Source organism: Pelobates fuscus, chromosome 12 (genome assembly GCF_036172605.1).
Source record: "Pelobates fuscus isolate aPelFus1 chromosome 12, aPelFus1.pri, whole genome shotgun sequence".
Lineage (NCBI taxonomy): Eukaryota > Metazoa > Chordata > Amphibia > Anura > Pelobatidae > Pelobates > Pelobates fuscus.
In genome coordinates, this window is record NC_086328.1 from 21536943 (window position 1) to 21555302 (window position 18360).

The window sequence follows — 18360 nt, forward strand, 5'->3', positions numbered from 1 at the left end:
TTGCTATTTTAGAAAAAAAAATCTAATTAATTTTCTATAAAATAGTTAGAGCTAATGTGACTTTCTTAGGGCACTGAAGGCATTTTCCGCCATCAGGCAGATCAAAAACATTTTCTTTCAAAGGCTAGGTGGCTTGCTGCGAGATAAGAAACGCATCTGTTTGAATTTTAGCTTCCGATTGGCTGCTGACATCAAACGCGTGAGGGTTTGAAAAATAAATATTGTAGCGCTCAAATTCTCAAAAAATGCAATAATGAATAATGCGGTCATTGTGGTTCAACTTTGTTGGAAAGATAATTTCACATGTATAGATAAATGTGTAGAAGTTTGGATTTCGACCAGAGGATACACAAACCTGTATTCAGGGCCGCTATAAAAAAGAAAAAAAAAGAGGCAGTGGCCCAAATGTAAATTTTATAGTCCTTCTCACACCCTTCCCAAAATTCTGTTCTCTGCTGTGCGCTGAGTCAAACCCTAAACCCTAGCATGTTCTATAACACAGAATATATATTAACCTATATTTATAAACCAATCATACCTGTTCCTGCAGCATTAACCTCAAAAAATTCATAGCATTATCTCACCATCGCCGAGACCAACTTCTCCCTGTAGCCCAATCCTCACTTCCTCTCGCCGGATAGGGTTGGAGGTTGGGGCTGGCTAATGACTCTGCCGGTGGTGGAGTTACACACATGGTAGTTAAAGGGACACTATAATCACCCAGATCACATCGGCTCAATTAAGTGGTCTGGGTGCCAGGTCCCTCAGGTTTTAACCCTTCAGATGTAATCATAACAGTTTCAGAGAAACTGCCATGTTTACATTAGGGGTTAAGACAACCTTTAGTGGCTGTCTTCTGGAGGCGCATCTGCGACGCTGGATGCGAATTTCGCATCCATTGCGCAGAGCGTCCATAGGAAAGCACTGAGAAATACTTTCCTATTGACTGTTTCAATGCGCAGCGCATTCCGCTCCACTCGGGAGCTGACGTCGGCGAGGGAGCCCGGCGCTGGAAAAAGGTTTAGCTGCTGAAGGGGTTTTAACCCCTTCAGCGCCACGGGAGGGGGACCCTGAGGGTGGGGGCACCCTCAGGGCACTATAGTGTCAGGAAAACCGCTTTGTTTTCCTGACACTATAGTGATCCTTTAAGGGGTTGATCTCTGTATGTGCAGCGTTCTAAACTGAAAACACTGCGCGAGCAGACTTCACACAACATGACCACTGTAAATCACTGAAGAAGATACGGTGCCTGAAGCCGTCCTTTATATCTGCACCCACTGCTTTTAAACTCTGCACTCATTCATAGCATGCACTAGCTCTTTGTACTATTTGCAATAAATACAAGAGGTTTGTGGAACAGTGTATAACTCAACCTTGTTTGACAAAAGAAAGACAAATATCTGCACTCACAGCAATGCTATAACATTGTACTGTACAATGAAGGCACTGTCACAAATGATCTAATTGGATTTGTTGGATGTATTATTTCTGTTAGTATTACTCAGTATTAATCAGACGTGGGACTTTCTTGGACTCCACTGGGCTACAGCACAGATCATCACCTTAATAACATCACTGACTGTTCAATGTTGTTTTTATGAGTTTTGTATCCCACGGATTCTGAGCATTTATTAGAAACATTCTGCTATAAGTCACTGTATGTTCTAAACCACACGTTTCAGCAATTCTATCCAGTCATTTAACATGGGAACATACTGTATCTGTATGTACTGTGTCTGAATATTCATAACTTATTTCACCAGAGATAATATATATGGAAATAAACCTGATTAAATACAATCTGAAAACATTGTATAGGATTACCATAAAAAATATGTTGTAAAATATACTGTACTAAAACACATGATAAATACATCCAATTACTGACTACAGTTAAATTACAATAACAATTAGCTACAGCAGGAAGTGATTCTGTTTTGCTATCTGACTGCCCTAAAACGCCAATAGTAAAGATTTTTCATTAGCAAGATCTGTGTGAGATGAGTTATCTAGTGATTTGTTTTGAGCTAACGCAGGGTTTTGAGTGAGCTGACAGTTTTTCGCTGGCTATTCTGGCACCACAAGAAAGTTACTGGGTACTTGCTCAACATTACAGATGGGGTGAGCAATAGGAGGGGGTAAAATATTAAAGGGACACAATGGGCATTATTTGTGTTCCATGCAGACAAAAAAAGGCAATAAATAAAAAAAATGAGTTAAAATGTTAATGCATTTTCACAGCATTGTAGTGTTTAACTCATAATCTTGTCATTTATGGGTAGATTCGATAAGCGCTGATATTTCCACATAAAGAGGTAAAGATTTAGTTGGAGATGTCTAATTGTATGTTTGTTCTGCTACATTCTGCATATCAAGCAATCGCAGCAGGAAACGTCAGGTCTCGACAAACGCAAGGACCAAGGTCGCAATGGTGACGCGCGTGACAGCGAAATTGCAGCTGGCACGTAGAATTTTTCCAATTCTGCATTTTAAAATAAGAGCTGGTGGAAAAGCATCTGAAAACGCACCAAAAGATGGATGTTAATTCACTGTCATTTTCTATTTATTAATTGTTGATTTAATGGGCTGCCCCCCTACAAGTGCTTTGCAGTAGTCACTGGACTTGGAGTCTTTAAAACAATTCATTAAAACAAATTTCATATTCAGCTATAATGCACTTTGCTGCAAGAAGTTTCAGCGACATTAGCAACACCGTTCATTTTGTGCATAAAAGGCGTCTAAACGCAAAGCATGCTAACGACAGATGACCAAAGGACACATGCCCCCACGCCCCCTCGAAACCCCCTAAATCCTAACTCAGCCTGCCCTCTGCATGCTTCCTTGAAGGAGGATTAGGCTGCAGGGATAAGTAGCCTTCGGCATGGGATCACAAGTAGGTTTCTAATCTCCATGTTGCCATCTCTCTCCTTAAAGGGTCACTATAAGCACCATCAGGTTATTGCATACTTGCAAAGACAGTGGTGCATTGAGTGTCCGGCTTCAAATCTCAGCTCTGAAAGTGGCTTAGAACTGAATCAAAAAAAATCTCACAACTGTCAATCAGGCAGCCTCAAACTCTCACTACAGGGCTGTCTGATTACTTGACATTAAATGTATTAATGTAATTAAAATGACAGGTTTTGGCTACATGACGCAGTCAATGCACAGTTGGGCTAACATACCTTTTTACTGAATCCTGTGTCAGCGGGAGGTGTATAAGTTCCTATTTTTCATCAATAAGATCAATAATCAAGAAGATCAATAATTTTATATGTTTAAATTTTTTTGTTTCATGACATATAAACCAATAAGTGAAATATGTGTCTATCTGAGAATAGGTGATTTTAAGTAGCATTGTGAAATTTGTGAAATTGGCACAGCACCAATAGAGGAAGGAATGGGCACCGGCTAAGGACTTGCATTCTGAAATGTTATCGTTATCTTGTTTACTTGATTATAGGCTAGATTAAATAGACGTTTAGTGTGAGTCAATTAATCATTAAGTAGACCCAAAAATATATCTAATAGTCACGTTGTAGTCGATGGCTCTCAAAATACATTTTGTTCAGGGCTTTTGTCCTTGACGTAAGAGACCCTTTGCTGCAAATTGAGCTCATACCAAATACCTGCTATTTCTTGCCCTCCGCTGAAACTAAATTAGCTGAAGAAATTGTTTTTGTCTGTGTTTAACTTTTTATAGTTACAAATGCCATGGCAACCATTCACCCTTGTGCTTTGTAAAGGCTTCTGTTGTGCAGATTAAAACATTGGTCCACATGGAGCTGAGATCAGTTTGCCCGACTGACAGCTGGCTCGATATCAGAACATCAGAATTATCTGGTTTTAAATAACATAGTTTTATGCACATCAAGATACCTTTAAAAGGACTCTATAGTCAGCCTCCCGAGGTCCCCTAGGATAGGGGTCACGGACCACACTCACACCGCATAATCAACAACGAGGCACACAGCGCAACTTAAGGACAGGGATAACTAGGTTCACGCACAACACACCCGGCCACAATGTCCTAGCCTGGGGTCACAATAGCGAGTTGTGTGGTACAAATCTTTATCGCCATGGCCACCACTAGGACACACTTACACAAAACAAACGGTACACCTTATCTGGGCCTATGGCGATATAATAGTAGATCTAGCAGGATTGTTGTAACATGTAACATTAATTATAAAAAAAAAACTGTGCACTGTCTACTAATGCCAACTGTTTACCTGTTATCTGTTTGAATACCGGAGAGAGCTGCTGTGGCATCTCCATCATTTGTGATATGCAATTGCACAACAAAAATAAAGAATTAAAAAAAAAAAAAAGACTCTATGGTCACCAAAACAACTTTAGTTTATTAAAGATTTTCTGTATAGATCATGCCTCTAAAGTTGTATTGCTCAATACGCTGCCATTTAGGAATAAATCACTTGTGTTGCTTGTAAGTCACTTGCAGGGAGGTGTGGCTAGGGCTGCATAAACAAAGTGATTTAACTCCTAAATGGCAGAGAATTGAGCATGTTGCTGTGGTTATGGTACTTGGAGTAATCCATTAATATTAGAATATTTTCTTAAGAAACTGCTGAACATTTATTGACTGAAGTTGATGTTTACTTAGCCTAGTGTGGGAAGCAAGGAACGGCAGGTAACAGCTACGTAGGCAGAGATGGGATTGAAAAAGGAGACAGAATGATACACAGGAGATTGTAACATTTGTTTCCCCAAAATAGCAATTTATTTGAAAATATATATAGTCATGTGTATATATTTATTGGAAATTATCTGTTTAAATACTTAAATTGGAGATGATCTGTTTAAATGCCATTCACACATTGAGATATATATATATATATATATATATATATATATATATATATATATATATATATATTTAAAAAAATAAAAAAAATATTATAAACACAAGCAATAAATGGCATTTAAACAGATCATTTCCAATTTGAGTCATTTCAGGTTATTTCCACAATTTCTAATTAATGTCACAACAGGGGATAGACATGTTTTAAACCGCGTATTTATCCGAATCTAACAGCTCTGATAATCCTCAGAAATTGGTTAATAAAAAATATACCATTTCCAACCACATTTGTATGGAAATCCTTGCAATTAAAGTCTGAATTGCTGTATTAATTCAGAATATTTTTTATAATCCCTGCACGCATTCTATAAGTTATAATAAACTGTGCATGCATATGTACAACGACGGTTATTAAGAGAACGTCAGGTGTCATCGACACAGAGAATCTAAAGATGATTGACAGCTACAATATGTCATGCTATTCCTAGCAGAGTGAGATCAACAGCTAGAGCTACGCTCGGGATAACAACCTACAGAGACCAGATGTTGAGCCTGACTGCAATACTGAAATGAAACCTGTTACATGAGCTTTGCTATTCCTCTGCTTACATTCACATATTGCAATTTGTTAGCTATTGAAGAGAGTGTTTACACCAATTAATTAACCTTGTGTCAATGATCACTCTGGGCTGATTTTTAACCAATAAAGGCTCTACTGATGTGTGCTTTGAACAGTCCAATATCAATGGCTTGGGGCACAGAGTGTTCCTAACAAAGAATTAAGGGGGCAGTTCAAACACGTGTAAAACTTTAAAGCTTTTCATAAGCTTAGGCCGCATTAACATGCTCTTTTTTTTTGTAATTTTTGAAAAAAAATTATAATATCTAAAATTTGCAGAATTCTGTACCAGAAGCCTAGAGGTTCACAACATAGGGTGAAAATAAACAAATATTTATTGGAGATAGAAAAAGGACAAAAAAGATACAATGTTTCTAGAGGCCTTAGTCATGATTAAAAAATAAATAAAAAATATAACAATGACATCAACATTATATTTTTTTGCTTTCACCCTACGTTGTGACGCCTGTGGACCTTTAAGCTTATGGTACAGAATTCTGCAAATTCTCTATTTCATTTTTTTCCCCCAAAACTACAAAAATAGAGCATGTTAATGAGAACAGACATCCCTGGTTGAGCGGAACTATTATAGGCAAAGCAGTCTGTGTTAGATTGAGAGAACACCCAGGCAGGCACATTGTAAACATCTAACTACGTGTCTGTCTCATGTCTCCTCTACTATCTGCAGTGTGCTTGTTGAGCAAATGTAGCATTCATTAAATATTATAAGGGAACAGAGGAACGCAGACACGAGGATAGAAAATTACAGCCCAACCAAGGATGGATAACTGCAAGGACCCCAGAGTAGGAAGGAAGCCAGGGTTATAAAATGTGCATCAATAAAACTTTGCATACAGATCTTCTAAATCCTGTCCTTCCTGTCCATTGCTCGCACCCGTACGACAACTTGCGCTTGCAGGACTTCTCACGGGCGGCTTCCTTCCTATGGAATAACCTGCCTACCGCCATCAGACTCTCCCCTAGTCTTGCATCTTTTAAGAAGTGCCTTAAAACCCATCTCTTTAGGAAAGCTTATGGCCTCCCAGAGTAACCTCTACCTTACATACCTGTCTCTTGCTCTCTCCTAAAGGGCAGAAATTTACCCTCTACTCCAGCTTTGCCTTACTCCCACCTTAGCATGGTCTTCTTCAACCTATCGTTCCTGTAAGAGTTCTTATAATTGTCCTATTTATAGTTAAATCCCCCTTCTCATAATATTGTAAAGCGCTACGGAATCTATTGGCGCTATATAAATGGCAATAATAATAGTAATAATAATAATAAATGCATTTTTTAGAATTTGTGTTTCCCATTTAAAGCTGCATTTATGCATCTATCCCAAATAATATCACACTTGGCAGTGCTCAGACCAAACAGCAGTTACCCCAGGATATACTCCTTCTCTGTGTTACATTCAGTTAATAAGGCACAGGGTGTAATGTTTGGCCAATATGGCTGCTTTCATTTCCTTATTGGTAATAAACACTGATGCTGCTTTGTTCACAGACAAACTGCAGACGACAGTCTGTGAAACAGTGCGACTATGTCACATGGCCACCTGTGTCTCTGTATTTGGGAGATATAGAGCTGAATACCAAAAAGGATTTTTCAAGAAGGGGTTAAACTACAAATGAATCATGACTCAAACCCACTAATCATGAAGTCACATTTATTCTCTCCTGACAACAATGATAGAATTCTCTAGTTTCAAAGAAAGTACATCTGCCCTCCGTTGTCTGTTCTCAAGGCTGCTAGTGGTGGTGAGCCATAGCTATTATCACTAAATACGAAAAGACTGGGGACATTGGACTGTGTCTTTGTTTTATTTGTTTATGTTTTTCTGAACACTTCACAGGACGACATTTGAAAAAGCAGGGTGTCTGTAAATATCCAATGTTTTACAATATTCCCAAATGCCGCAGTTAATATAATGAACACATCCTAATGTTTATTTGACTTTAAAATAATATAAGGTTTACAAACTGAAAATGAAAATGGAAAGGGTACCATCGCTATCAGACTCTGAGGTTCTGCTCAATAATCGACCATTGCAGAAAATGTGGAGTCTTCTGCCAAAATAGTATGGTGGACTATATTTTAATAACCCTTTTCTAGGCCTGACGTTACCGATTTCGGGAATTCTGACCCATTGTCCCTTATTTTCATGCTTGTTCCCTTGCGTCCCACTTTTTGGAACACCAGGGAACTGATGTCAGAAAGTATAGGGCAAGCTCATCATTAAATGCATTAGCATCACGCTAAGGGTACTATAAACAAACTCTCGGCATGATCTGCCCTTAGGGGCCAGCATGACTTGGCTGTTAGGCTGGCATGCATTCAAACCAAACTGACATGCCCCATCTTTCGGCAGCTCCCACTCTAATTTTGGGAAGGCTCTCGTCTTCGGGCAGTGCCAGTAAAATAAATTGCATCCCTGATCCCACGCGTTTTGAATCTACCTACCTCTGTTATAATTTACATATCGCCCTTTGTTGGGAAGCTTATTAGCCTATGAACCACTAGTTATTTTCCTGCAAGAAACAAAGGCCACGTTCACAAATATTTCAAGACAAGGTCTAAGCAAATGGGCCAGATAAGATTTAATTACTGAGATCTGCAAACTAGTGAACTGTTCATATCATAATTTAAATAAAAAAATGTAGCAAACAAATTGCATCTAGTGAGCGTTTCTCAAAAAAGGAGCGCCTTGGGGGAGATGTTTATCTAACCTAAAAAGCTGGGAATATATACATTAAATATATCATTTGAAGCCATCAAGTCCACAAGATATTAAAACTGGGGAAAGGGACACAGGACCCTGGCGCCACTGAGTTGTATTTTCAATGTGGCTTAGAGTGCCCCGTTAAAGAAGACATGGAACCTTTGAAATCTGGTTGCCAAGTACATCATGGGTAACAAGATATTGGACGCCATTTTGGCAACGGAGGGTTAAGTTGAGGAATGTACTGTTATCATTGCTCCAGGAACTTCTCGACATATTAAAACGTTTACTGATGTGTTATGTACACCATTATATTGTCAGCTGCTGTGATGGTTAATTGTCCAACTGCTTCTCAGCAGTTGAATGAAAGTCAGATACTTTACCAGTCTCCGAGATTCTATTAATTACAGCGAGTGGGAATATTCGAAAGCAATTTTCATTTGCATTCACGCTATCCAATCAAATTGAACCCATTGAACTGTTCATAAAAAATAAATAAAAAACGGAACGACAAAACAAAATCCATTATTAGAACTCTAATAACTGAATATCTATATGCCTATTGTATACAGGAATAATAGCAATGACGCACTCTTACTAGTAACCTTGAGAATTGGCATCGGAGTGGAGATGCACAGTGTGAATGGGAATGAAATTGTCTCTGATACTAGATCTTCATTTCATTGTTGTCATGAAAGATTATACGTGACTGACATCGGATTTGGGTAAGTTATCACATGGGGTGGGACAGAGCCGTATGTTCCAGCTTTGAGGTATCAATTGCTATAGCGGCACAAATTGGTTATTAACTATGTGTTTATCCTACATTCTGTTTCTGAAAAAGAAACATTAAAGAATGGATGCAAAGGATTACGTTCCACGAGCATTAGGTCTATTTTTGAAACACACAAATCGATGATAGCTGACAGTCTGGGTAGTCCGATAGCAGCCCCGATAGTTATCCACGTGGTTCGCCTGAGTATTGGCTATGCAAAAATATTTAGGAAAATGATTCGGATTAATTAAACTGGAATAAATACAACTTTGTTTTCCTGGCACTATAATTTCCTTTTAATTATATTTTCATAATATATACTTCACTGTTATCATTCTTTCTATTTGAGGACAAACAATTAATAGGATTAAAAAGAAAAAGTTTCACTGTGCTTTTTTTCTATAAAAAATAGCATGTTTTTTTAATTGCAAACAGTAAAATAGAGCAAACAGATGTTAAGCATCACATAGTGAAAAAAAAAAAAAAAAAGAATTTCTTTCTAACCCATGAAATGGTTTCAGTAACTGCCTCTAGTGGACATTGTGGGTCATTACGCCTTGTTCTTGCTCCCTGCTCCTCCTGTCTCACACCTGCAGTGCTAAAGCTGTATGTGTTTGTTTCATTCACTGTTTGGCAAAATAATGAGACATAGCAGGAGTGAGAAATGACTGACGGCAATGACCACAGATCCCCTACCTTGTAGCTCAATAACTAGTAACTTCTCCATGAAGGATAAAATCTCATACAAAAAAAAAAAAACCCTAATATAAAAACCAGGCGCTGCATTCTATATTATTATCAAATAAATCAAAATATAAATATGTTGGATCACCTAATACTTAGGAAACTAAGATTTAAAACATTTTATTTTATTTTTTAATTTGAGTTTGATTGGATGATGCATCAAGTGGAGTCATTCAGTGTTCCGTAAAACAAATGAATAACAGATTTGTCGTGTATCTAACAGTAAATATTTTCACACGGTTTTATACAAGTAGCTTCTATGCAATGATAATCGTCTTTTCTGAAGTAAACAATGTTTTTTTTTGTAGTGTAACAAATAGATTATTAGATCACACTTCATCAGAATCTCACTGTTATTAATTTAAAGGAACACTATAGTGTCACGGATGCAAATGTGTATTCCTAACACTACAGTTCTAACACTGTTTAGGTGTACGGCCCCTTGTCCCTTGTTAAAAAAAGTGATTTTACTCACCTTATTTCCAGCGTGGTGCCCGTCTTGTTGCAGATGGCTCCACCTGCTCCGCATTCTTGGCTGAGATCATCAGATCTGACGATCTCAGCCAATCCAATGCTTTCCCAAGCGAAAGCATTCAGAGGCTATTGCACATGCGCGCGGGGTGATTGCCACTAAAATTGTTCCTGGGCAGTAATGCCTAGGAAAAGCATTGTTTACATTAAAACCTGCAGGGACAGGCTATATACACCAGAACAACTACATTAAGCTGCAGTTGTTCTGGTGACTACAGTTTCCCTTTAAAGTGGGGTGGTTAACCTTCAGCACCCGAGATTTTGTGGACTATCTCCCATAATGCTCTCTTAACCATACTACTGACAAAGCATCATGGTAGATGTTGTCCACAACATGTGAAGTGCAGAAGGTTGCCTATCCCTGAATTTAAAGTGGTAATATATATGCGAGAAACATACTTGAAAATAAGAGAAATCTCAATGTATCCATCCTGGTAAGATTTTTTTTATAAATAAATAATGTTTTGGTGTACAATAACCATAATGAAAATGTGTTCATTCACACGGACATTATGTTCATTCATCCTGAAACTGTAGAAGAAATCAAATGTTTTTACCTACACACTGACATTAAATGGCTTGTATTGTGGCACAGCAGGGAGCCTCTTCATATATATATGCAAAAAAAAAAAAACAACAACAATCTGTATGTAGCTACACGCTGTCCCTATTGGATTCATCTTAGCGGAAGATTGCACAGTGCCCCCAGAATTTCCCATCTTCCTGAACCAGACCTTGCAGGGCATGGGTCACTCTATATCTGATATCCACAGGTCATTAGGGGTTAATCTACACACCTGCAGTCTGCCCTTTCCATCCATTACCACTGTGCTAAGAGGGACTTCGCTCACCACTCAAGTACTCAAATGGTTAATAATCCTGTGGTTTGTGTGTTACAGTGTGTCTTTAACATTCCAACCATGAAAAAATAAACTGTGCCATTCCAAACACTCTCAAAACCAGATAAAGGAAATATACTACAGAAAAGAATTGCAATAAAGGCAATAAGTGTTAAATGAGCTGTATTAGGATGCTAAGTAGATCCAGTGATTTTATATTGAGCTAACTAAATATCATGATCTCATACATACACTGGGGATGCTAAGAGCATGTTTAATTCAGTTGTAATCATGCAGGTTTAGGTAGCACTGCCATCCCTTGGACCATAGCTTTGGCAGCTGCAATTGCATGTGTTAACAGAGGGGGCGCTGGTTAGCTTCTCCTGGACAGCCAGCCTGTAAGTGTGTTTGAATGAGCTGCTTGCTTTGCAGAGTGTGGTCTGGCTGCACAGAATGCACAGGATGAAGAGCTAGGAGAGAGATTTGGAACTTTGAGATCCCCAGGTGCTTGTAGAAATGTAGCACATCCACCAAGGTTCTGGGCATGAAGTTCTCCCCTTGGTGGGTGTAGCAGGGTGTTACAGCCCTCTTGGAAAGGACCATGCCAGCAGATATCCCCATCCTGAACAGCTCCTCAGTAGGAGCCCAGCTTGGAAATAAGTGTCTAGCAGGCAGCCCTGGAGAGGAACAGTTTCAGCACTATGGACAGTTCTCCCCCACTGTCTCCATTCTCCTGGCAGTCACCATGGCTCTCATGGTCCTGGCCACAGTCCTGGGGAATGCCTTGGTCATCTTGGCTTTTATTGTTGACAAGGGACTCCGCACCCAGGGCAATTTCTTCTTCCTCAACTTGGCTATCGCAGATTTCCTAGTGGGTAAGTGAGACTTGGATCTGGTAAAGTAGCACTGTCCCTCTTTTCTAACAAGAAATGATGTTCTGCTAGTTTGTGACACCGCACTGTAGACATGACTTGGGGTTGCAGATTTGAGACAATATTGTTTTAATAAGTGACTGCATATGCAATATATGTATAGGAACATTTAGATCAGGGGTGAGCACAATGTAGGTCCCTGGCTGTAAAATTACATCTCCAATCATGCAGTGCAAGTCTTACAGCTGGCAAAGCATCATGGGGGTTGTAGTTTGGAAACAATTGAGGATCCACCTTTTAGTCACCCCTGGCCCATCACATGGTTCAGCAGAATACTCTGTACACTGCTGCATTTAATAAAGGGTTAATGGCGTTAACCAGCTTGCTATAGTGCCTCGCAGCAGCCTATAAATATATTCTTGTATGCCTTAGTTATGTTTGTACTACATCTATTCATGTATCTTTTAACTTTCTGCATCACACAGGTGGATTTTGCATCCCATTGTATATCCCTTATGTCCTGACCGGCCAGTGGAAGTTTGGAAAAGGCTTATGCAAGTTGTGGCTAGTGATGGACTATCTCTTGTGCACAGCATCTGTGTTCAACATTGTCCTGATCAGTTATGATAGGTTCATCTCAGTCACCAAAGCGGTAAGAAAACAACATTATTGCATGCAATCCCCCTGGATAAATACTGGATACATTGTATCGTTACATATACTTTAGAGGTCATAATCTAGACATCAATCTGTTGCAGGACTACAATCCCCACAATCCTTTTTAACCACACCCTGGCAAAGCATTATGGGGGTTAAAAAAACAAACAGATAGGGGGTCTATGCCTCATTTTGGCAGTGGGGGAGATCTATCAGAGAGTCTCCTTCAGAAAGTGGTAAAAAAAAAAAAAAAAAAATATGGGGAGTTTCAGTAATGGAATGTGTTAGCTAGTTCCACTGGTTTCCTTGGTGATAGCACCACTTTTAGGACTTTGCCTGTTTGATAAATCTCCCCATGGTCTCATCATTCGAGACAAGAATACTAAAACTAGTCAGCTCATATCTTTTCTGATAAGCAGATTCATTAATTGATTGATGCTAATATATCTCATGCCCTCTATTGCCTTTAAAGCATATTAACATCAAATTAAATATCATACTTAATTAAATTTATTCCTGAGATCCTTTAGGTCAACACCAAATGAATTATTGATTCAGACCACACAATATGCTTAGGCTCAATAATCCCCTTTGTTTCTACACTTCCCGGGTAATATCATTAAACAGAATTTTATTAATTCATGAAATTGATACAATGATTGTTCTACTGATTAAACATTATTGCATTTAGGAAAAGGATCTCATCTCTTAAATAGTTTGAATTGATGTTAAATTGTATGTTTGTTGCCATACAGCGAGTGTATTTAGTGTACCTGTATTAACATAAAACGGCAGAGTGATATGTATTCAGCATTCCTGCCTAATTGATTTATATTTGGGGATTTAATATATTCATCAGTTATACAGAGTTCTAGAATATTTGGTGGTTTCAACATGTGTAAATTAGAATGAAATGGTGGCACAGCAGAATTCCTTGTGCTATAGACACACAGTAACCATTCTAGATAGCAAGGGTGGAACACCTTCAAATATAATGTATGTTATTACCTGGATTTATCTAAAAAGAGAAATAAAACAAAATTAAAAACATAAGTATCAGAAGCTTTTACATGTTTTCTAAATGAAATACAAAATTATAAACTTGCGCATTCGGTTTAAAATGAATCGTGATGGGTCCCAATTTTGGACGATCAGTGATTTATCCGATTCCATAACTCCGAAGCACTCCATGGCAAGTATTAACAAAATGGACAATGGACGAGCCTTTTCATTTGTTTTGCGATTCAGATTTTCGTTAGTGACGCCAGGAAAAGGGGGAGGGAATTTAGAAGAGGCTGTTTTTTTCTAGGGGGCAAATAAGTAGCTTAAATTTTGCCATGATGGACAAGAGGATGGCCCAGTGGTGTGGGCTGTACCTCCTGTCAAAATCAAGAAGTGGGGAGAAAGATGATTGACTGAAAAATAGATGTTGGCTAAGGAAGAGCCAATAAAATTACAGATCACTTGATAAAGGACCAATCGAGGGATAAAAGGAGGAGCAATCTAAAAAAAAATTTATTTTTACAGACACTTTTACTTCAGCTATTAAGAGACAGACCAGCAGTTACTGCGTGTTTTTCCATTGCTGTGACTGTGTGGGAGTAGTATGTGTCTGTGTCAGTGTTCGTAGTGTGTGACTGGTGAGGTGGCTAGGTTATTATTCTGTCTAGCTATCACCAGTGCCACTTACACTGACTTTCATTCACTGATTTAGAATTATTACACTGATTTGTGATTCTTTTTTTAACCATCCCCTGCCTTTTTTTCCCCCCAAATTAAAATTACTTCTGCTTTCATTCGTTTACATGATCGTAACAGGAAAAGCAATCATTATAAAACTCTCATTTTATTTTATTTTTAATACAGATATAATAATATAATTATGATAACTCACAATTGGCATTGCCAAAAATGCCTGATATTGTGTAGCCATTAGACTAGGCAATATTTTAGTCGTTTTTGCATTGCGGTACATTAAAAGGTGCCATTCTGGTTCGCCCAAATAGTTTTTCCCAAAACAATTGCATGGAGGAATTTCATCGGAACTGAAAGGTCAAATGACTAAAACTGGGTTTCTCCGCACCCCCCCCCCCCCCCAAAGTATTTGGACAAATAAAGGCAAACCCATTTTTTTCCCATGCAGCAGTCAAAATAATTACTTTATTGGAAGGCTCAAAGAGAGACTTTTCAAAAAAAAATTGCACCTTGAATGCAATAATAATAATGATACACAAATATTCTGCATGCATTCTGGCTCTCTTTCTATGTCAAAATAAAAGTGGCTTAATACAATCAGTAAATAGAAACATTCAATACCCACTTAATAAAACATTAAATACCCATTTTCTATTCTGTATTTTATTTCTTGATTTGTAATTCTGTATCTATGGTTTATCAATAGAATGTCAAAGGAACACTTCAGACCCTTAAAGCACTTTAGGCGAAGAGCTTGATGTGTAGTGAGTGTGCCCTATTTTTTTCATTTTGCCAAAGGTGCAGATTGCAGTAGCACTTTTATAAATTAACCTGGTTACCACCTCTTGGCTTTCAAGCAGACAACCAGTCCTGTTACTTCCTGGTTTGTTTAGCTCAGTGGAGCTAAACTCAAATGGCAGCAATTGCTCAGAGAACCTGCTTTGCAAAGACTTCTCATTGAGCTGCAGTGGGACGTCTGTGATTGGACAGCCACAGAAAGTCTGGGTGGGGTTAAAAGAGGAGGGCTTGCAAAGGCAGCAGACAAGAGAAATGCAGGTTTTGCAAGCTGATTTTATTTATAGTTAGGATAGCCTTATGCCTATCCCACGCATGCTTAAACTCCTTTACTGTGTTAACCTCTACCACTTCAGCTGGAAGGCTATTCCATGCATCCACTACCCTCTCAGTAAAGTAATACTTCCTGATATTATTTTTAAACCTTTGCCCCTCTAATTTAAGACTATATCCTCTTGTTGTGGTAGTTTTTCTTCTTTTAAATATAGTATCCTCCTTTACTGTGTTAATTCCCTTTATGTATTTAAATGTTTCTATCATATCCCCCCTGTCTCGTCTTTCCTCCAAGCTATACATGTTAAGATCCTTTAACCTTTCCTTGTCAAAGTTATCCTGCCATCCATGAACCAGTGTAGTAGTCCTTCTCTGAACTCTGAAAGCTACATATGCACGAGCGATCTATTTAACATTGAGAGTTACCTATAACCCATCAGAGGCAAATAAAAAAATCACCAAAAAGCGAATTAAGTATTTTTTGTTTCCATTACTTTGAATGGATTAGTAAGCCCATATCATCCTGATTTGCAACCAATCAGCATACGTTACTCTATAAGGCAATCAAAGGGTTATTGACCAAACAGAATATGTTGTTATAGTCTCTTTCTGTGACACTCTGTAGAGGTGTAGGGTTAATAAGCTAAAGATTAAAGTGGCCACACTACATAATAAGTGACAGGTCCATTTGATTGTATTTATGGAAGGCTTTTAGAAGACAGTTTTCCTCAATTCCAAGATGTGTTTTGAAATATTATGTTTGTCTCATATTATTAAACAAGGGATTTTATGAAAAGGCAAGCAAAATGTCAATTTACGTCAGTGATGTGGACTAAATAGTATAATTTCTTTAAAATTGTACTGAATTTAACATTGTGAAATGAAAAGATTACTATCATCCACACAAGGCATCCTTGTCAGAACAGGTATTGAAAGGCTGTGGCTTCCAACAATCTCAATCTGCTCACGTCTAATGATTTAGTCCAGGGTTCTCCAAAACCAACCCTATTGATGTTGATGAACTACCACTCCCATGATTCTCTGGCCATCTATTTCATTCAAAGAATCATGGGAGTTGTAGTTCAGCTATATCTGGAGGGACAGAATCTGGAGAACCCTAAATTAGTCCAACAACAGCTTCACGACCAAGGTCAAACATGCCCGGTCTTTAAAATGTATTAATTAATATGTCAACATCATGGAATTTTTCTGTGTACAGTCTTTGGATGGACTTCATCCAAAAAGCTGAACATCCAAGGGGATAATCACCTCCTGACATTATAATTACCCAGTGTGATAGCTCTATTTATACCAAGCACTGGCCATTAGATTCAATAGAAAAAAATAAACACCTTCAATTAAAGAAAAGAATTCGAGAGAGATATTTAAATTGAGCTATTTAGAACATTAGAAACGTTGGCCGCGTAAACCTGCCTAATACATTAAGAAGGAAAACTCAACAAAACTTTTCTTTAATTGTAAGACCTTCAGTGTAGAAAGCAACGGTTTAACGTTCGAAGTCTATATTTAAGAAAATTATAGCATTAGAAGTATAAAAGCCATTAAGTGTTTGGTAAGGACGTCCTCGGTTCCATAAAGACATTTTAGCAGCAGGCATCTGGTTCATTTCTTAGTAAATGTTCTGTGTTACTTGGAAATAAAAGAATTTTAAAAATAAATGATAGCTTTTACTGCAATAATTCTTGCGTTCTAGGTAAGGTTCGAGAATATTGTCAAATTAATCATAATTTGTTTTTTCTTTGTTTTTTTTTTGGAACAACATAGGTGTCTTATAGAGCTCAAAAGGGAATGACAAGAAACGCCGTCTTAAAAATGATGGTGGTGTGGGTTTCAGCATTCATTTTGTACGGCCCGGCCATTATAAGTTGGGAATACATTGCAAGAACAACTATATTACCAGAAGGTGAATGTTATGTGGAATTTTATTACAACTGGTATTTCTTAATGATAGCCTCAACGGTGGAGTTCTTTACACCCTTCATCAGTGTGACTTATTTTAATTTGAGCATCTACATCAACATCAAGAAGAGAACCATGATGAGAAACGAGGAGCTTGCTCAAGGCCAAGAACATTGCGAGATGAGTTTCCAAGGGAAGAAAAAAGAGCACCTAATATTTTTTGTGAAACCGGCGGACCGGCCACGCTGTGACGCCAAAAAGCAGTCCTCCTGCCTTTCCCCCACGAGACCTTCTGCCTCTGCGCATGGTGCACCAAAGCTTGAAGGTCACATGTTGGACCTGAACTTAAGTCAAGATCTTCCACCATTACAAGTTGAAGTCCAAACCAAAAGACCTCAAGACTGCTTTTACAAAACCGTAGAAAATGCTTGCAGCAATATCAGACAAGATATGGCTAGTAGCATTGCCAACCGATTTAGGCTATCGAGGGACAAAAGAGTAGCCAAGTCTCTGGCTATCATTGTTTGTGTGTTTGGGCTATGCTGGGCACCATACACGCTACTGATGATCATCAGGGCGGCCTGCCATGGCCGATGTGTCCAACATTATCTCTATGAGATTTCCTTCTGGCTTCTGTGGTTAAATTCAGCCATCAACCCCGTGCTGTATCCTCTTTGCCATATGAGTTTCAGGAAAGCTTTCATGAAGCTTCTTTGCCCAGGAAAAGCAAAAATACACCCAAATATTTTCATGTGACAAACAATGTTAAATAACTAAGGAAAAACTTTAAATAAATAAACAATCGACCAGACAAGAAAAAAAAGGGCAATCAGTCCGAAAGTTAGATACCGTCTGAAACTGACAAAACATATTTGCTGGAATTTTCCTTATACACTAAATAAATAATTTAGAGTTTAATTAATTCAGTGCTAGAATAAAACAGCAGGAAACGGTATGTTGTACAGAGCAAGCTACAGGAAAAAGAAGTGCAAAATCCCAGGTGCCGCGTTATCAAAAGGACTGACATGATAATTGTAATCTCATCATTGCTGGTTTTGCCTATTGGGATTTATCGATAAGACAATAATGCACTAAGGGG

At 38.3% G+C, this 18360-nt stretch overlaps 1 protein-coding gene across 1 annotated transcript; it reads left to right on the forward strand.

Moving 5' to 3' along the window:
- The first annotated feature begins 11492 nt into the window (after window positions 1-11492).
- On the forward strand, window positions 11493-18049 carry LOC134578416 (histamine H3 receptor-like). The gene is made up of 3 exons (XM_063437416.1): window positions 11493-11924; window positions 12407-12573; window positions 17127-18049. The coding sequence occupies exons 1-3, from the start codon at window positions 11651-11653 to the stop codon at window positions 18015-18017; spliced, it is 1332 nt and encodes a 443-aa protein (XP_063293486.1). The 5' UTR covers window positions 11493-11650; the 3' UTR covers window positions 18018-18049.
- The last annotated feature ends 311 nt before the right edge of the window (window positions 18050-18360 follow it).